Source organism: Sinohyriopsis cumingii, chromosome 8 (assembly GCF_028554795.1).
Source record: "Sinohyriopsis cumingii isolate HCF-2022 chromosome 8, ASM2855479v2, whole genome shotgun sequence".
Lineage (NCBI taxonomy): Eukaryota > Metazoa > Mollusca > Bivalvia > Unionida > Unionidae > Sinohyriopsis > Sinohyriopsis cumingii.
The window spans coordinates 110,010,114-110,033,102 of NC_142968.1; the positions used below are offsets into that span (position 1 = coordinate 110,010,114).

Genomic DNA, 22,989 nt, shown 5'->3' on the forward strand with positions numbered 1-22,989 from the left:
AACCCTTTATGGACATGATATCCAAGCTCATGATTACTGTAATCATAACATACATGTACATACTATTCATAAATGCAAAATTTGAATGTAGTCAAACTCGTCATTCAGGTTTATTTGGTCTGGTTAGCTGTTTTACAGCACCGCAATGCGGGAAGGTTTTTCAGTGCCAAGGCAATCAAGTCAAATGCCCTGCCCAAGGACAAATAGTAGCTGAAATGGAATGATCAGAAAGTAGGATTTTGTTGTGCCAAGGCAATCCAAGTTGAGTGCCCTGCCCAGGGATGCACCATAGTAGCTGATATGAACTGATCGGATAGTTGGATTTTGAACCTGCACCCTATCAGTCACGACTCATGCTCACTAACCACTGAAGCTCTTTGCCTCCATTAGTTACCGCATATAGCAATGTAGACATGCATTTAGCCTGTTCTACATCTCCATGCCTGCATGCAGGGAGTTAATGAGACCTTTTTCAAAGAAATGAAAAAAGTGGCTTTTTAAAAAGATGTCTGTATAATAATGACAGTAATACTAGATATGACTGTAAACCTTATTCACCCTATATGACCGGTCTTAAAAGCTTACCTGTTCTTTCCTATTCGTAAACTCTCTTGCACTTTTAACCTGCATGCATTGTTGACCTACTTCCAGCAATCATGTATGTAAATCAATATATATAAATATATTATCAAATGTGGCATAGATTCAGGTTATCAGTACAATAAGTTAATCTGGATGATTATATCACATCAAGTGTGACAGCAAAAGGACATCAGATCTCATGAGACCCAACAGACTGCACATGATCCAATGTCTATCGAAAGAGACACAATACAAGCAACCTGATCAAGTTATGGAATGAATAATGTGTTTAATATATACCACAGCATTACAGGCATTTCAAGCAGGACACTGGTGGTTCACTGATTAGCATACTGGACTCTAACCCAAAACGTGTTGGTTTAGATACTATCATCAGAACAGCTAAGGCTGGCTGGCTACTATGACATGTCCTAAAGCATTGTCTCTGGATAAGGCACTTTTAATTGACACTAAATAACCTAGTTGTTTCACTGTGGTGTGAAACATCAAACCCAAACCATACCAAACCCGTCTGATCATATCCCAAGTCTCTACTTTCTGAATCAATTTTATCGCTGGTCCCTGGGCTAAAATGCATAAGTGAAAATCTTGCCACTTTGTGTTAGATTGACAAAATTGTAATTCATAACCTACATTATATTGCTTCTGAGGTATATTACACGTGTACCTGTATGTAAGGTATGCTTATTTGCAATTAAATTGGTTTTCTGTTGCTGTTTCCAATTTTTGTAATACAGATAAAACAATACATTACCATATAATGGGGATATCAATATTTTCAGGATGCTATGATGTACCGTATCACCAACACCCTTTATCGGTAATACATTCAAAGCAACCCGAGAACTTAAGGAAGATAATTTTGTAGTTTTTATAATATATTGGTACTTAAAAGTTGGACTGCATTATCAGATTTATTGACTGATTCTGTATTTGTATCAACATTTTGTCACAACAGTGCTAGCATTCATGATGAAATATACACTTTGCATTTTTTTAATGTTTAAAAATGAAGACTGAAATACTAGTGTGGTACTTAATTATGATGACAAAACAAAGCTTAGGATACATGAAAATAAACTCCAGATCTATATCAAGATACATTTTGTATCAGATCCTACATAGTTATGATCATATGTATCAATACACACCTCTGTATTTATTACCATCTGGAACCTTTATTTCAGAGCTAGTGATAAAAGTCATAATATATCTGGGTATATTTTTGTCAGGTTTGATGTCTGAACTTTTGTGAATCAAGCTGATCTAAAAAAAAAACAGGAAGTTCACATGCTCCATACGACAGTATTGTTATACTTATATGCAGGTGTAGTTTCATAAAGGTTGCAGACAACAGTATGACAAGATGGATGCAACACTGATGCTTTGGCTGAAAGAGGGCAAACATGTGATTTTGTTGCAGAGAGGCAAGAGTATGTGATAACTCAATTAGGCAAGGCAAGGTCACTGAAGCATGGCCATGAATGTTTTTTAACTTGCCTTTTAAGGAAATAGAATAATTAAATGAAAATTATTGTGTAAAATCTTTCCACAGATCTGTCTTGGTTTGTACAGATCAGATTGCCAGTTTAAGGTGCATTAATAATTAGAGAAATCTGGACCAACAAAACACCTAGGAATGAGAATGGTTTTGATATATTAGTTCCATGAAGAATATATCAAAAGATAAATCTAATACTGTAATGTATGGAGGAATAAATATTTAAGACAATGGCATGGTATATACCCACCCAATGTTAAATAGCCATCTGTGTAAGTAAATGAAATTTGTGTAGAAACCGTTTTTCTTCTTTTAGTCAGGGTGACCTTGACCATTGCTCTTTTGACCTAATATGAATAGATTTCTTCCTTACCCTAAGTTCAGGCCATTCATAAAGTTTGAGCCTGGTCTGTGCTGTAGAACTATGTTATTGCATGGAAACCATTTTTCTTCTTTCATTCGGTATCAATGATCATGAACCTTTTGACCCCAAAATCAATGGCCTTCTTCCATACCCCACATGCAAGCCATCCACACTGCTTAGTTGAGGAATGACAAGTAGAACTAATGTTATTTTTCAAAAACCACATTTTAGATTCTTTGGGAACACTCTAAAGATATTATGAACTTCTGAGAGCAGAGTCTTAATCCACCATGTCAATTACCCTTTACTTTGTTAATGCCAAATCTTACATTATTGATGTGAGGACCATTTCATAAGCCTGCTGTCAATTACATGTCAATTACAAGAAGAGGTGACAACAATCAAGTGACATCAATTTCTTCCCCATATGCCATGCATACCCCACTAACAGAATGCTCTGTAATGATAATTGACAATATTGATGGAAATTACCTACCATAAAAACTTGCCTAATTAGATGAAAATGGACACACTTCATCTCCTGATCATCAGCATACAAAATGCATTGTTAGAGATGTTCCTGAATTACATGACAAAAGAATTCTGACATGGACATCTACCATATATACTTGCTTACAAGTCAAGTCAAATGGCAAATGATATAGATCCTGATCTGCCATAGCATGATGTACTGCAGATCAGGGTCTGTATTGTTTGTTCCACTGATTACTCCTATCAAACTGCACAGAAACAGATCTGCCGGTGCATTATGCGCCGGCAGATCTGTGTCTGTGCAGTTTGCAGCTGGTCTCAACTTATTAGCAGGTACATATGGTAACTGGTTTAAGTGGTACTCTGTATGTTCACATATACGTCTGGTCCAGCTACAAACAATGCAAGCCAAGGGTCTCTGCTGTTTGTTATACCAAATAGTTCAAATGAACTGTGAACACCCAGATCTGCCAGCATGTTACAGGTGTAAGTAGCTGACAGTTGGATTGGACTTTACAGTGAGTATATACAGTCACCAATGTCCTAGGAAATTGTGATCAATAAGATAAAGAAATAGCATAAACATACATCATCTATAATTGGATGGCATTTTCAATTCCCCCTTTCATCAATGATTTATGAGAATCAATAAAATACTAATACTCTCATTTATGGAATTGGCTAATTAATTACAAATTGCAGGGTTCAGTTGAACTAATTTACAAAAAATATGCATGAAGTATTGGTGAAATTTCAGTAACACATGAATGTAACAGATTATGTATGAATTCAAATTTTTTTTATCATTCCTCCACAACATTACTAAACATACTGAGTGTATTACCATAAATCAAGTTTGTATGTCCTACAATTAGGTATGGCAGAAAACATTTGCCAACAAGATTTTCGAGTTGGTCATATTACTCTCGTGCTTCTTGACTTTGATTATACTTCCATCAATGACTGATTACACTTCCTGCAATTACTCTGATTCACTGCCTCCAATGACTCTAATGCCTGACTTCGATTATACTTCCAACAATGACTGATTTACTTTCTACAATGACTCTACTGCCTGACTCAGATTATACTTCCAACAATGACTAATTACACTTTCTGCAATTACTTTGATTCATTGCCGCCAATGACTCTAATGCCTGACTTGGAGTATACTTCCAACAATGACTAATTTACTTCCTACAATGACTCTAATGCCTGACTCAGATTATACTTCCAACAATGACTAATTTCACTTCCTGCAATTACTCTGATTCACTGCCTCCAATGACTCTAATGCCTCACTCAGATTATACTTCCAACAATGACTAATTACACTTCCTGCAATTACTTTGATTCATTGCGTCCAATAACTCTAATGCCTGACTCAGATTATACTTCCAACAATGACTAATTACACTTCCTGCAATTACTTTGATTCACTTCCTCCAATGATTCTAATGCCTGACTCGGATTATACTTTCAATGATGACTAATTACACTTCCTGCAATTACTCTGATTCACTGCCTGCAAAGACTCTAATGCTTGACTCTGATCATAATTCCAACAATGACTAATTACACTTCCTGCAATTACTCTGATTCACTGCCTGCAAAGACTCTAATGCTTGACTTTGATTATACTTCCAACAATGACTAATTACACTTCCTGCAATTACTCTGATTCACTGCCTCCAATGACTCTAATGCTGAACTCAGATTATACTTCCAACAATGACTAATTACACTTCCTGCAATTACTCTGATTCACTGCCTCTAATGACTCTAATGCTTGACTCAGATTATACTTCCAACAATGACTAATTACACTTCCTGCAATTACTCTGATTCACTGCCTGCAAAGACTCTAATGCTTGACTCAGATTATACTTCCAACAATGACTAATTACACTTCCTGCAATTACTCTGATTCACTGCCTCTAATGACTCTAATGCTTAACTCAGATTATACTTCCAACAATGACTAATTACACTTCCTGCAATTACTCTGATTCACTGCCTCCAATGACTCTAATGCTTGACTCAGATTATACTTCCAACAATGACTAATTACACTTCCTGCAATTACTTTGATTCACTTCCTCCAATGATTCTAATGCCTGACTCGGATTATACTTTCAATGATGACTAATTACACTTCCTGCAATTACTCTGATTCACTGCCTGCAAAGACTCTAATGCTTGACTCTGATCATAATTCCAACAATGACTAATTACACTTCCTGCAATTACTCTGATTCACTGCCTGCAAAGACTCTAATGCTTGACTTTGATTATACTTCCAACAATGACTAATTACACTTCTGCAATTACTCTGATTCACTGCCTCCAATGACTCTAATGCTGAGCTCAGATTATACTTCCAACAATGACTAATTACACTTCCTGCAATTACTCTGATTCACTGCCTCTAATGACTCTAATGCTTGACTCAGATTATACTTCCAACAATGACTAATTACACTTCCTGCAATTACTCTGATTCACTGCCTGCAAAGACTCTAATGCTTGACTCAGATTATACTTCCAACAATGACTAATTACACTTCCTGCAATTACTCTGATTCACTGCCTCTAATGACTCTAATGCTTAACTCAGATTATACTTCCAACAATGACTAATTACACTTCCTGCAATTACTCTGATTCACTGCCTCCAATGACTCTAATGCTTGACTCAGATTATACTTCCAACAATGAATGATTACACTTCTTACAATGACTCTAATTCTTGACTCTCATTATACTTCCTAATATGACTCTGATTACACTTCCAACAATTACTCTAATACTTGACTCTGATTACATTTCCTGCAATGAATCTATACTTCCTACAATGAATGATTACATTTCCTGCAAGAACTCTGATTTTACTTTCTGCAATGACTCTTAATATTTTTTGCAATGACTCTTATTCATTACCAAAAGCCATGGGTGACAAACTGACTACACTCCTATTCTTTATCACTCATGGCTGTCTGAGTGGAGATTTCTTTGTTTTTCATAACCACACACATAAACAAAAAATACATCAACAATGACAATTTTAAAATCTTATGCACCTACAAGAAAGTTCTAGTTTTACTGAACAGTAAGTGGTGCCTGTATTTGAAAGAGAAATTTTTATTTTCTGATTTAACAGCATAAAAGGTCATGTTTGGTCATAATGGGAAGAAAACTTTAATTCTTCTTGCAATGACTGGTTAAGCAGTTTTATGAATATTCACAATAAATGCACCGACCTCCACATAGACATCCAAGTGTAAAAACAGAGTGTAGCAGATTGTCACCTCTGTCCTGCAACAATGACAATGATTATACTTCCTGCAATGACTGTAATGCTTCTAGACTTTGATTACACTTCCCATAATGACTCTTGACTCTGATTACACTTCCCATAATGACTCTTGACTCTGATTACACTTCCCATAATGACTCTTGACTGATTACACTTCCCTTAATGACTCTTGACTGATTACACTTCCCTTAATGACTCTTGACTGATTACACTTCCCATAATGACTCTTGACTGATTACACTTCCCATAATGCTTCTTGTCTCTGATTACACTTCCCATAATGCTTCTCGACTGATTACACTTCCCATAATGACTCTTGACTGAGTAAAATATGTGGATTTGTCAGAAAAATCCACACAAGTCGTACACTGATATCATGTCAAAGACACAACAAAATACAATAACCAGTCAATCATTAACTTGTTCAAGATTTTTTTCCCAAGAGATCCTTTCACTAATTACAGTCAAAGAAAAACAGATAGAAATAAAATCATACAGTGAAATAAAAGCAAACTGAAACAAGCCTAATAAAAACTATTCTTTTAAGCATTCCATCGGGAGTTGTCAAAATAAGCAACAAAAATTATCAAAAGCCAAAATTTCCTAGAAATTGATCAAAGCAAGTAATACTGTATATACTCACTTACAAGACCATATAACTACAAGTTAGTGACCACCCAATCCCCTTTTAGGGATGAAAAAAGCTAATTTCTTTTCAACCCTCCTACAAGTCAGGATCAGGGGGTGTGCTTGCATATCAGATTTGTCTATAAGGGGCGACTTGTCATTAGTGAGTTGCACATTGGAAAAATAAACACACCAAATTTACATTTCTGTGACACAAATAATATATTTTTCTGCGAAATCTTAAACTTTATTTTGAATGTTCCATCATTTTCCTGTCCCCATATTGGCGAAACAACCAAACAAGTTAACCAGTAAATGACAGAACAGAACTTGAACCATTATTTATGTGGAGACTCAGCTTGGAGTCTGTAAGTGACACTTTTATCATACGGTTCTTGAAATCTCATTAAAGGACTGCCTCGAATGAACAGGTGTCAATTGTGCAGCATGATCCCAGAGAGTTAAGATAAGTACCAACAGTTAACTGAATACAAAACTCTATTTCATACGGAACAAATATCAAATTCATGGCTCAATCAAAGGACTATCAACCTGGAAACAAAACAGGTACTGCCTTTACAAGCTATGGGATTACGGTAAGACATCACAGCCGAGTTGTTAAATTGCTCAAGACAAGCACCTATAGTTAACTGAATATAGGAAAATACATGGGTACTGAACATGTATCACATTTGCAGCTCTATCAAAGGAGCTGTCTAATGGAAAAACAAAGTGGTTGCTGCCTTTGTAAGCTAAGTGTTTACTGTCTCCTGTGCACTAGCAGATAACTTAGTTAACTTAGGAAATATTACTTTGGAATTAGATCTGACAAATGAAAATGACAAACGAAAGTCAAACAAAAACTTGGGAATTAGATCTAGTTTATGGTAAAAACATACACATCAAGTCAAAATTTTATTGTGTGCAACAGTGATCAAACAGCAAACATAGAATATAACACAAATACGGGTTTAGACTTAAATAAATACAGAAGTTGTTATTGTTTTGGTTTTAATGCCATTTTCAGAGCTATATAAAGGCGAGAACCCAGGAAAAGTCTGGAAAGAAACACGAACCCATGGGAAGTTACTGGGAAGCTTTCCATATACCCAAATTGGTGGAGCCTGAGACTCTAACCTACACAAAGGCGACATGTCAGTGGTCAGTAAAGGTGAGCACTTTAGACTACTTGGCCACCCTTACAAGTGGAAGCAATATACTTACTAGTAAACACCAATGGTAAACAACACTGATAGACACTTCACTTTGTGGTAAGTAATATTTAATAGTTTGAAATTATTAAATTCCAAATAAATATAGATACAAATATTGTTTAGTGAATATCATGATTAACTGGATAAACAAAGTGCATAGTGCATACTATATAAACATTTCAGGATGGAAATAGTGGCATGAAAATACAAAAATATTTGAATCTACACTATTTTGTACATCTTGCAAACACATAGTTTCCAATATTACCCCAAGATTTCTCAAATTCTTTACTGTCCTGCTTATAATACGGTCCCTACTCTACATGAATTTAATTTTCAGAAGAAATAAAATGTCAACTCATAAGTAAGCATATATGGTAATAAAAGAGCAGAATCAATGCACATACTGTAACAGCCAAAAAAGATTGTATTTTAAAAAATGCATTTACAGATACTTGACTGACAGAAAAAGAAAATACACAAGTGATATTCTTTGTTAGTTATACCAACAAGGGTCAAATTCAGGGCAACCATGATTTACAGCAAAGTCAGGTGTTGAGCTGCATTGATTTGACTGAAACTGTGAATACCAACCACATGAACTAGAAGCTAAAGCATGCATCTGAATTTACTTCAGTTAGATTTCCTTCCATATTTAAAATATTTAACTTACATTTATAAATAAATGTGATTACTATAACTGGTCTGGTTAATACATGCATCTTTCAAGCATCGTCTATACTCGTGTACAAGTCGAGTCCAACTGCAAACAACACAGACTCTGATCTGTTGTTGCATAATGCACTAGAAGATGATGGACTACATTGTTTGTTCATCTGATTTCTCCTAACAAACTGCATAGACCCAGATCTGCCAATTAATGCATTATGTAATGAAAGAGCTGGGTCTGTGCAGTTTGCACATGGACTTGTCTTATAAGCAAATATATAAAGTACAGGTAGTTGTATTTTTGATAAAATCTGTGCATGCTGTGTGAATAAAATATTGTACCTTGAGCATGCCTGGTGAGATTTTCCGACTCCAAACTCACAAACAATAAGTAAAAAAAAAATCCCCATATCTTGATCATTATAGGGGACTGACTACAACAAACAGAAACTAGATTTGTACAAAGATGCCTGTGCAATCAATTGTAAAAGAAAGATACAAATCCCATAACCAGTGTTAAAAAGTGTCATCCTTTCTTATCAAATCAAGGTCCTTATGCAAGACTTATTAAAACAAAACATAGAATGCCCATGCTTTTGTGCCATCAACATCAATAAGTACACAACTGTAATACTGTATTTATGTAGATGTTAGGATGCCAAAAAAGCTGGGACACTTTTTTAAAAACAAGTTTCGAATTCATCATTTGGGATATTTCAGTCAAAAATATTTTTCAATGATGAAAGTTTTGGAACGCTTGAATAATAAGCTTCTTTCAAACTTAATCCGTGTGTTCAATAATATGATTTAAATCCTATTCCTTGATCAGGTTTGCTGAACTAAGTGCATTTGGATCACTTCTACTATTTCTGTAAGACAAATGTATGCCTCAGGTGTAAACTGGCACAAATAGTTTACAGAAAAAGATCATACATTCTGTTCACTGGAAATTTATTTGCAAAAAAAGAAACTGCAATCTCTTCAGACCATCTCAGCTATTTCTCTGAACAGATCAACCATTGGACTGATTACAAAGATGCAAATGAAATCCTTGTTTTGTAAATAACAGAGGTGTTCCAAAACATTAGCTAATGGCATGATTGAAAGTATGAGCAATAGGAGGCACCTTGAAGCTGCAACTTTGCAAGGTGTTGGGTGAAAAGGACTATTTAATAGTTGAGTAACACAGTTGAGTTTAATTTCCAACTAAACACTTATCTGACATACTGACAACTAGTGCAAAACAAACAGCTATAACTATATAATGTGAAGCTTTAACCAACTGTTTTAATTCAAATATCATTGTATTTCATCCATTTTAGAAATATTACAGCAAGAAAATAAATCGTTTTAATGCTCTGCACTATATTTATCAAACACCAGTCACATAAATGAAAACAGATATTCAACAATTATAAAGACACAGACTAACATGGCCAGCAGAATGGTTCCCATTATAAACAAGAAATAAAGAATAAAACATCATTTTAATCCAGTGAGCTAATGTATCTCACCGTAGTGGAAACTTAGCTGGTGTGGTGTCTACACAGGGGAAGGTAAGACCTATGCATCCTGCCATTCATTTACTTGTTTCCATGTACCTCTGATTTATTTGTACAAAACCAAATCAAGCAAACCAGCAAAATAAAGGTATTTCTGCTAGTCTGATCAAAGATTGTATAATCATGTATTAGGTGGAGCATTAGTCAATGTACTTATTTATGTAATAGATGCAGCCTAAATGTAGTTATATATGTGTTAGGTGCAGCATTAGTTAATGTAATTATTTATGTAATAGGTGCAGCATTAGGCAATGTAGTTATATATGTGTTAGGTGCAGCATTGGGCAATGTAATTATTTATGTAATAGGTGCATCATTAGGCAATGCAGTTATATATGTGTTAGGTGCAGCATTAGTTAATGTAATTATTTATGTACTGGGTGCAGCATTAGGCAATGTAGTTATATATGTGTTAGGTGCAGCATTAGTTAATGTAATTATTTATGTACTAGGTGCAACATTAGACAATGAAGTTATTTATGTATTAGGTGCAGCATTAGGCAATGTAATTATTTATGTATTAGGTGCAACATTAGGCAATGTAATTATTTATGTACTAGGTGCAACATTAGGCAATGTAATTATTTATGTACTAGGTGCAGCATTAGGCAATATGGATAGTGGTAATTTCTCATTTTACAAGGTTTTGGGACACATATTCCAAGCAAATTTTTTTTTTCAGTTGTTAAGTTTAGGATCAAGGGAATACATTTTTCCTGTTACAAAATATGTGGTAATTATGGTAAAATTTGAACTATATCTGAATGGCTCATAATTTGCTGCTGTGTTTTTTTAAACAGGTCATAAATATCAAGACAGGACTAAAGTATAATAAAAACTGAAAAATGAATTTTGGAAAACTTAAAGTCCAGTATCAAGCAATTGAGGTCATGGATACATGTGGCTACTCACAATCATGCATGCATGTGTGTGTGTGGTGTGCATTCATGCATGATTTTTAATGGAGCTTTAGCAAATTTTCAGTCATCGTTACGATGCCTGCAGTGTGGCAGTCTATAGTGATGTCAAGCACTGGGGCATCATGTCACAAACATGTAGCATCATGTCAAATCCAATCACATTATCCTGACACCAGGCCGACCAGTCCCAACACTAACCTCTTAATGCTGAGCACCAAGCGAGGCAGGTCCTAGTACCATTTTTGTAAGTCTTTGGTATGACTCAGCCTGAGTTGGAACCCATGACCTCCTGCATCCAAGGTCAATGCTCTAACCATTTAAGCCACCAGAGTGGTCCTAGTAAGAGTTACAATATTATTTATAATTTTGTGTGTGGTAGCAATGTGATAAACCCATGAAATACTGATAAATGAGAGGCATTTAGGTATTTATATAAACATCACATCGAGACACATGATACACCTGCATGTAACTAACTTATCCACCCCACCCCCCCTTTCTGGACTATGGTTAAATGCAACATTCATGCCAATTTCTACAACATGCAAAATACAGTAGAACCTGTCTTGAAAGACCACCCCTTTTGGCCAAAGAATTATGGTCTTTCAAGACAGATGATCTCTCATAAAAGGTCATAATGTGCATTGAGAACATGGTCTCTCAAGACTGGTGGTCTCTCATAGTGGTGGTCTTTCAAGAAAGGTTTTACTATATCAACCAAACACAAAAACCATACCTACTGACAAGCCCTACCTCCATTTAGTCTCATAAATCCCCACTAGATTTTGAAATTCAATCCTATTTTTTTCAACTGAGAGGGTGAATCTCCTCTCTACCTCTTCAGTTTAGAATTGACCCTCGAGGCATATGCAACAAACCTCATGTCTCCATACACTGAGTTCCAACTGGATTTTGTTTATACTGATATATATGGCAATTCTTGGAACTGCTTGAAAGAAAGCTTCCTGGAGAGGGATTTGACTGATGTTATGGATTAGAGACAGGAATAATCCTCACAGACAAGAAGAAAATTAATTTCCAGCTAGAATAAGCTCTGCAAAATCTGCAAAAATTGTTTTCTGTAATTGAGGCCAGGAATATTCCTGGTCATTGTTACCTCCTGGTTATTGTTAGCTACATTGAGACTTGCAGTTATTTTAGAAACGGTAGAAACAGTACAGGTGAATATGACATATAAATATAGTTTTACAATGGCTTATGAGTGTGTGATTTGGATTTTTAATGTAGCCTTAAGAATTTTTCAATCATTTCGCTATGATGTCTGCAGTGTGGCAGTTTATAGTGATGTCTAGCACTGGGGCATCATGCCGCAGACATGTAGCATGATGTCCCACCCAGTCACATTATCCTGACACCAGGCCATCCAGTCCTAACACTAACCTCTTAATGCTGAGCGCCAAGTGAGGCAGCTGTTGGTACCACTTTTATAAGTCTTTGGTATGACTCAGCCAGGGATCAAACCCACAACCTCATGCATCCAATGCGGTCACTCTAACCACTAGGCCACCGGAGTGGTCACAGTGGCATATAATAATTTGCAGCTATATGTACCAGTCTGGAAAGAACCTATACCATATATTCTTGCTTATAAGTCAAGTCAAACTGCACAAACCCAGATCTGCCATCGCACAACACACCAACAGTTCTGGGTCTGTGCAGTTTGTTAGGAGTAGTAAGTAATATAAATAACATCGACCCTGATCTTCTGGTGCGCTATGCATTGGCAGATCAGGGTCTATGTCATTTGCAGTTGGAAATGACTTAAAGCAAGTATATACTGTACTACAAATATTTCACTCATCTTAGTAGATTGCTTACATCAGTTTACAGTATCAGAAAAAATGTGACAGTAAATCAATGTTTTCTTTGTTTGCACAACAAGACTATATTTTTTTCTGTGAAAAGATGGCATATTTTCAAAACTTAACCAACAAAAAGTACACCATAACAGTCTCATCAATTACCAGTTGCCAGGATGCATATCCCTGAGCAAAGTATTTTAACTGGCTTAGCTTGATATAACCTTCATTTACTGATGTAGCATACTGCTTTGTAATGGCAAAAAAGCTTAATTATTATTAAAACAAATCAGGGATAGCTCATCCATCCAGGTTAAATTTGCCTTCAGGTGCCAAGTTATATTGGGCACCAAATTTGAGGAGAAACATTTGGGGGGGATGCAGATTGCATGGTCCTGCATGGTTCGCTTAGGGTGCCATTGCTGGCAGCTATACTAGGGCCATCCATACTACAAATTCTCATGCCGGAAGAAGAAAAAAACTCGATTTTGGGGGTAATTCCATGCCTACCTCCCAATCTCATAATATCTCTGATTTTTTGCAGAGAACTCCTGATTATTACATTAAGTCTGTCGATTTTCATTTCTCCAAAAAAAGATCCTACATAAATACATATATTGTATGCAATTCACAGAAGCCATGTTATAATTTATCACTTGTGAATACTGTAGTGATGATATAATTAATAGCACCCTACAGGAAATAACGTGGAACATAAAACATGGGAAAAACAGTTGCCATGTACAGTAACATGTGACTGCAGGTATGAACTGTCAAAATTAAGTCACCGGCATAGGCTACAGCAAAATAGGATATCTTTTATCTGCCAATCAATTGCTGCTGCTTACATACACACACTGTAGAACATGGTTTCCTTGAAGTATGTTGAAGGGCCAGTCCTTTTCACAAGATAAATGCAATGATAACGATTAACTGTTAATTAGTCACGCTGGCTATATTGCTTGTGTAATTAGGTCTAACCTTTAGCTATTGTGCAGTTTAGCCACAGTTGACAGGAATATGAAAAGGGGGCATGTCCTGGGGGAAAATAAGGTACATCACAGGGAGAAACAGCATGTCCCATGGGCACTCACATTATAGGGGGAAGGGGGGCACTAGCCCCTCCCCATTTTCATCTTAAAACCTGTTTTAACCTACATCTGTATAATTTAATTACCGACCATTAAATCTTTGGCCCTCCCCCCTCCCCCCCCCACATCCCAAAGTATTGTGTGTGCCCCTGGCATGTCCTTTGTGAATTTCATGCTTTTTGGACCTCGAAGATTAGTCAATATTTATTGAACTGATGTTGAAAAATTGCTGCTAATAAACCTCACAATTTTAGGTACCAATCTCCCTATTTTTTTTATTCATTCTCCCTGCTTGGCTTCTGAAAAGTTGACAGGTATGTAGTCACCATAGTTTGCTTGTTTTGTAAAGGACAACTACATTATATATCCTACAAAAAAGTTTAGCTTTTCAAAACTTAAATCAAACTGTGCTAAAAATTCAGATGCTTAGATTTTCATTGTGTTAATAAGCAGCCTTGCAAATATATTTTTTGATTAAATTTTTATTCGAAGAAAAGAGATGATATAATTTACTAATATAATAAAATAATTCCCCCAGAACTTCATTTTTGATGTTTAAATATCGAGATAAAAAAAAATTTATATAAGAATGTAAGATCCATCAGGCAAGGAGATGGTATCAGAGCGCATATGTAGGATATGGTTACAGGAATTGTGGACCACAACCATCAGGCTGCTGACAATGCCAGAGGATTATTTTAGAAATAGGAGAGGGCCAATCTCTTTCTGGCATCTAATTAGAGAAATAAAGCAGACACTTTAAGAATATTTACCAATGCCTTTTATCTGATCATTACCACTGGAGAGTAGTGCAATAAATCATTACACCTCTTCCTTACCAATGAAGGGTTCAGATAATGCTGATCAGAAAACTATAAACAATAGCTAGTTCAGAAAGATCCATCATTAAACAGTGTTGCAATTGGTGTTGGTGGTCAAAATGGCAAACAGTTAATTATTCTTTAATTGCTATGATAAGTAGGGTGATAATAGCAGTTGCCATGCTTCACTGTAATGGCTAAAATTACTGGTGGTCTATTACCTAATTCAGATTACTGGAACTCCATTAGTTATCTTGGCATTAGTCACTTCTCTTGGAAAGAAATTATAGCCTATTAACTTTGATGCCATCAATTCTTAAGGGTTGATGATAAAGCTGAAAATTCTGATGATCTGGTTGTAAAAGCAACTTGAGGAAGTCCAAAAACTGCTGGTTGATAGCATATGAAACAGAAAATACCAATTCTAACTGCATATAAAATGGACAATGCTAACTTCATATGAAATGGACCATGCTAACTTCATATGAAATGGACCATGCTAACTGCATATGAAATGGACCATGCTAACTTCATATGAAATGGACAATGCTAACTGCATATGAAATGGACTATGCTAACTTCATATGAAATGGATGAGGCTAGCTGCATATGAAATGGACAATCCTAATTGTATATGAAATAGACAAGGCTATTACTGATAGTAATGATTAAAAAAAAAAACAGCTTTGCTGAGTGCCTACTAGAGCTATCATTGATAGGGTGAATGGACAATGGTAACTTCACCCTTTGGGATCTTAAATTGGGTAACCAAGCGTTAGAAGATGGAAAATCTATTAAAGCTACAAAGGGCATATGCAAGTCTCTCAGACACAGCTTATATCAATTTCCATCAGGCTAAATTTAAAGATTCTGAAGCTATGCTGCTTGCAAGAAACACCTAATCTGATGATGCAACTCTGTACAAACTGGAGATGATGTGATCAAGAAGCATCTAATTGGATGATGTGAACTCTGTACAAACTGGAAATGATGTCAAGAAGCATCTAACTGGATGATGTGAACTCTGTACAAACTGGAGATGATGTGGTCAAGAAGCATCTAATTGGATGATGTGAACTCTGTACAAACTGGAGATGATGTGATCAAGAAACATCTAATTTGATGATGTGAACTCTGTACAAACTGGAGATGATGTCAAGAAGCATCTAATTGGATGATGTGAACTCTGTACAAACTGGAGATGATGTGATGAAGACACATCTAATTTGATGATATCAACTCTGTACAAACTGGAGATGATGTGATCAAGAAGCATCTAATTGGATGATGTGAACTCTGTACAAACTGGAGATGATGTGATCAAGAAACATCTAATTTGATGATGTGAACTCTGTACAAACTGGAGATGATGTGATCAAGAAGCATCTAATTGGATGATGTGAACTCTGTACAAACTGGAGATGATGTGGTCAAGAAGCATCTAACTGGATGATGTGAACTCTGTACAAACTGGAGATGATGTGGTCAAGAAGCATCTAACTGGATGATGTGAACTCTGTACAAACTGGAGATGATGTGATCAAGAAGCATCTAACTGGATGATGTGAACTCTGTACAAACTGGAGATGATGTGATCAAGAAACATCTAATTTGATGATGTGAACTCTGTACAAACTGGAGATGATGTGATCAAGAAACATCTAATTTGATGATGTGAACTCTGTACAAACTGGAGATGATGTGATCAAGAAGCATCTAATTGGATGATGTGAACTCTGTACAAACTGGAGATGATGTGGTCAAGAAGCATCTAACTGGATGATGTGAACTCTGTACAAACTGGAGATGATGTGATCAAGAAGCATCTAACTGGATGATGTGAACTCTGTACAAACTGGAGATGATGTGATCAAGAAACATCTAATTTGATGATGTGAACTCTGTACAAACTGGAGATGATGTGATCAAGAAGCATCTAATTGGATGATGTGAACTCTGTACAAACTGGAGATGATGTGATCAAGAAACATCTAATTTGATGATGTGAACTCTGTACAAACTGGAGATGATGTGATCAAGAAGCATCTAATTGGATGATGTGAACTCTGTACAAACTGGAGATGATGTGGTCAAGAAGCATCTAACTGGATGATGTGAACTCTATACAAAACTGGAGATGATGTGATCAAGAAACATCTAATTTGATGATGTGAACTCTGTACAAACTGGAGATGATGTGATCAAGAAACATCTAATTTGATGATGTGAACTCTGTACAAACTGGAGATGATGTGATCAAGAAACATCTAATTTGATGTGAACTCTGTACAAACTGGAGATGATGTGATCAAGAAGCATCTAATTGGATGATGTGAACTCTGTACAAAGTGGAGATGATGTGGTCAAGAAGCATCTAATTGGATGATGTGAACTCTGTACAAACTGGAGATGATGTGATCAAGAAACATCTAATTGGATGATGTGAACTCTGTACAAACTGGAGATGATGTGGTCAAGAAGCATCTAATTGGATGATGTGAACTCTGTACAAACTGAAGATGATGTGATCAAGAAGCATCTAATTGGATGATGTGAACTCTGTACAAACTGGAGATGATGTGATCAAGAAACATCTAATTTGATGATGTGAACTCTGTACAAACTGGAGATGATGTGGTCAAGAAGCATCTAACTGGATGATGTGAACTCTGTACAAACTGGAGATGATGTGATCAAGAAACATCTAATTTGATGATGTGAACTCTGTACAAACTGGAGATGATGTGATCAAGAAACATCTAATTTGATGATGTGAACTCTGTACAAACTGGAGATGATGTGATCAAGAAACATCTAATTTGATGATGTGAACTCTGTACAAACTGGAGATGATGTGGTCAAGAAGCATCTAACTGGATGATGTGAACTCTGTACAAACTGGAGATGATGTGATCAAGAAACATCTAATTTGATGATGTGAACTCTGTACAAACTGGAGATGGTGTGATCAAGAAACATCTAATTTGATGATGTGAACTCTGTACAAACTGGAGATGATGTGATCAAGAAGCATCTAATTGGATGATGTGAACTCTGTACAAACTGGAGATGATGTGATCAAGAAACATCTAATTTGATGATGTGAACTCTGTACAAACTGGAGATGATGTCAAGAAGCATCTAACTGGATGATGTGAACTCTGTACAAACTGGAGATGATGTGATCAAGAAGCATCTAATTGGATGATGTGAACTCTGTACAAACTGGAGATGATGTGGTCAAGAAGCATCTAACTGGATGATGTGAACTCTGTACAAACTGGAGATGATGTGATCAAGAAACATCTAATTTGATGATGTGAACTCTGTACAAACTGGAGATGATGTGATCAAGAAGCATCTAATTGGATGATGTGAACTCTGTACAAACTGGAGATGATGTGGTCAAGAAGCATCTAACTGGATGATGTGAACTCTGTACAAACTGGAGATGATGTGGTCAAGAAGCATCTAACTGGATGATGTGAACTCTGTACAAACTGGAGATGATGTGATCAAGAAGCATCTAACTGGATGATGTGAACTCTGTACAAACTGGAGATGATGTGATCAAGAAACATCTAATTTGATGATGTGAACTCTGTACAAACTGGAGATGATGTGATCAAGAAACATCTAATTTGATGATGTGAACTCTGTACAAACTGGAGATGATGTGATCAAGAAGCATCTAATTGGATGATGTGAACTCTGTACAAACTGGAGATGATGTCGTCAAGAAGCATCTAACTGGATGATGTGAACTCTGTACAAACTGGAGATGATGTGATCAAGAAGCATCTAACTGGATGATGTGAACTCTGTACAAACTGGAGATGATGTGATCAAGAAACATCTAATTTGATGATGTGAACTCTGTACAAACTGGAGATGATGTGATCAAGAAGCATCTAATTGGATGATGTGAACTCTGTACAAACTGGAGATGATGTGATCAAGAAACATCTAATTTGATGATGTGAACTCTGTACAAACTGGAGATGATGTGATCAAGAAGCATCTAATTGGATGATGTGAACTCTGTACAAACTGGAGATGATGTGGTCAAGAAGCATCTAACTGGATGATGTGAACTCTATACAAACTGGAGATGATGTGATCAAGAAACATCTAATTTGATGATGTGAACTCTGTACAAACTGGAGATGATGTGATCAAGAAACATCTAATTTGATGATGTGAACTCTGTACAAACTGGAGATGATGTGATCAAGAAACATCTAATTTGATGTGAACTCTGTACAAACTGGAGATGATGTGATCAAGAAGCATCTAATTGGATGATGTGAACTCTGTACAAACTGGAGATGATGTGGTCAAGAAGCATCTAATTGGATGATGTGAACTCTGTACAAACTGGAGATGATGTGATCAAGAAACATCTAATTGGATGATGTGAACTCTGTACAAACTGGAGATGATGTGATCAAGAAACATCTAATTTGATGATGTGAACTCTGTACAAACTGGAGATGATGTGGTCAAGAAGCATCTAATTGGATGATGTGAACTCTGTACAAACTGAAGATGATGTGATCAAGAAGCATCTAATTGGATGATGTGAACTCTGTACAAACTGGAGATGATGTGATCAAGAAACATCTAATTTGATGATGTGAACTCTGTACAAACTGGAGATGATGTGGTCAAGAAGCATCTAACTGGATGATGTGAACTCTGTACAAACTGGAGATGATGTGATCAAGAAACATCTAATTTGATGATGTGAACTCTGTACAAACTGGAGATGATGTGATCAAGAAGCATCTAATTGGATGATGTGAACTCTGTACAAACTGGAGATGATGTGGTCAAGAAGCATCTAATTGGATGATGTGAACTCTGTACAAACTGGAGATGATGTGATCAAGAAACATCTAATTTGATGATGTGAACTCTGTACAAACTGGAGATGATGTGGTCAAGAAGCATCTAACTGGATGATGTGAACTCTGTACAAACTGGAGATGATGTGATCAAGAAACATCTAATTTGATGATGTGAACTCTGTACAAACTGGAGATGGTGTGATCAAGAAGCATCTAATTGGATGATGTGAACTCTGTACAAACTGGAGATGATGTGGTCAAGAAGCATCTAATTGGATGATGTGAACTCTGTACAAACTGGAGATGATGTGATCAAGAAACATCTAATTTGATGATGTGAACTCTGTACAAACTGGAGATGATGTGGTCAAGAAGCATCTAACTGGATGATGTGAACTCTGTACAAACTGGAGATGATGTGATCAAGAAACATCTAATTTGATGATGTGAACTCTGTACAAACTGGAGATGATGTGATCAAGAAACATCTAATTTGATGATGTGAACTCTGTACAAACTGGAGATGATGTGATCAAGAAGCATCTAATTGGATGATGTGAACTCTGTACAAACTGGAGATGATGTGATCAAGAAACATCTAATTTGATGATGTGAACTCTGTACAAACTGGAGATGATGTGGTCAAGAAGCATCTAATTGGATGATGTGAACTCTGTACAAACTGGAGATGATGTGATCAAGAAGCATCTAATTGGATGATGTGAACTCTGTACAAACTGGAGATGATGTGATCAAGAAACATCTAATCTGATGATGCAACTCTGTACAAACTGGAGATGATGTGATCAAGAAACATCTAATTTGATGATGTGAACTCTGTACAAACTGGAGACGATGTGATCAAGACACATCTAATTTGATGATATCAACTCTACACAAACTGGAGATGATGTGATCAAGAAGCATCTAATTGGATGATGTGAACTCTGTACAAACTGGAGATGATGTGATCAAGAAACATCTAATTTGATGATGTGAACTCTGTACAAACTGGAGATGATGTGATCAAGAAACATCTAATTTGATGATGTGAACTCTGTACAAACTGGAGATGATGTGATCACGAAACATCTAATTTGATGATGTGAACTCTATACAAACTGGAGATAATGTGATATAACTTGTAAGATGCATGTCTACATCTGACAATGTATACACCAATTTCCATCAGCCTATACTGAATGGTTCAAAACCTATACTGGCTACAAAGATTTGTTATAGCAACGAGTTGAAACTGATTGACAAAGGGCAATAACTCAACCACAAATGGACCCCCAAAGCCTTTAAAAGCACATCTACATATAAATGGCAATTCACCTGCCAATGGCATGCATTTTATGTAAGGCTTGCAGAGGTATGGTTGTTAATAAAAGTGTGAATGGATAGACAGACATACATATGGTAAAGATGAGTACCACTGAACTCCGTATCTCACTGCAAAGCCCTCATAAAATAGACAAGACCACTTCTACCAGCATATTAAATATCAACAAGGCTATTAGTGGCATCATAATAAATTAACAGTACCTGCCTTTCAACACACCAAAACCAATTACCTACCTTTCAGTAGTAGTAGTAGTAACAAGATAAACAAGAGGAACAATTCATCATGAAATAAGATGTGTGCAGGATAATTTGCACTTGTTCTTCCAGCATTGGGTCTCACTCATGTTTTCACAGTTAGCATCAAGAGAACCTAACATGTATACTGAGTTTACCCCCAAAGCATGATGGGATCTTCGTATCTAATACCAGATGAAACTCTGCACATGAACTTCCACTTAAAACATGTGCAAATCAAATTCAAAGCACACTTACCTTGTTTCTTTTTCTGAAGGTGTTTCACAGCTACTGGCTATACTAGAATCCTCTGACTCGACAGAATTGAAGCTTTTACAATTTGCCTCCCGAAGTCTCCGCTCAACTTCCCATTGTGCCCTCCCCTCATCAGCAGCTTTACGTTTGAGCTCTTCTATTCTTTTTCGTTCCTGTTCAATAACATTACCTCCTGTAAAGTGAAAAACAAAATTACTGTAAATATTGGTAATCTCTGGTATTTGGACATCATAGTGCATGCCTAATTGATAGTGTCCACAGAACACAGTCCTGAATGCATACATTCTTATGCTAATGTAACCAGCCACTTCTGTAGGAAACCCAAGTATAGCATGGTACAAATGTTAGACATTTAGTAATGTTTGTACTAAAAATTTGATTTGATTTGAGCAACTAATACGATATATAACTTAAACATTTTTAATACAGAATCAACACTGCTGACATGGTCAGGAAAATAGATAACTATGTTTTCACCATCCACAAGTGCAACAAATTTAACATCATAGTTATGAACATTGCTGCAGTTTTAATTATCAAGAAAAACTTTTAGTTTATGTTTACAGTATAAAAGTTAATGTAACTTAATACAAAGTTTATGACAATGACTTTAAACAATTGGTATATTTATGTGGAAGTCTTAAAAAGGTGGGGATTTTTTGTTTACAGCACAGCCAGAAAAGGTATGTCTTTTAGTACTTGGGCAACTGAAGTAAAATGCCTTGCCCATGGACACACAATGGTACCTGACCTGATGGCAGGATTCAAATCCACACCTTTATTGTCACGAGTCTCGCTCGTTAACCACTGAGCCATCGTGGCTTCCTGTTCCAATAGTTGCTTCTTAGTGGGGCCTACTCTACAATCCCCAGTCTCCAGTGGGTTCATCTGAAGTATTTTTATGTATTCATACTTTCTTAAGTCTAAATGGTAATAAATGTTAGTAAATAAAATGACTGAAATATTAACACCACCCTCCTCTTACTGCAAGGCATTATTGTGTACGTTATTGGATTGATACTTGTGTACACTTTGGTGTGTGTATTATTGGATTGATATTTGTGTACAATTTAAGGTGTGCATTACTGTATTAATAATTGTGTACAATTTAATGTATGCATTATTTGGCTGATATCTGTGCATAATTTAGTGTGCATTATTGGATTGATATATGTGCATAATTTAATGTGTGCATTACTGGATTAATACTTGTGAACAATTTAATGTGTGCATTACTGGATTGATATTTGTGCACAATTTAATGTGTGCATTACTGGATTAA

The 22,989-nt window shown here is 36.1% G+C and overlaps 1 protein-coding gene across 5 annotated transcripts in view; it reads right to left on the reverse strand.

Annotated features, from left to right (window-relative positions):
- The window catches only part of LOC149794367 (uncharacterized), a 396,171-nt gene that overhangs the window by 69,261 nt on the left and 303,921 nt on the right, over window positions 1–22,989 (reverse strand). For all 5 annotated transcript variants that reach the window (XM_089968539.1, XM_089968538.1, XM_089968537.1 and 2 more), the window contains one exon: window positions 21,690–21,879. In XM_089968539.1, the coding sequence (XP_089824665.1) occupies window positions 21,690–21,879 (190 nt within the window). The remainder of the gene's footprint in view (window positions 1–21,689; window positions 21,880–22,989) is intronic.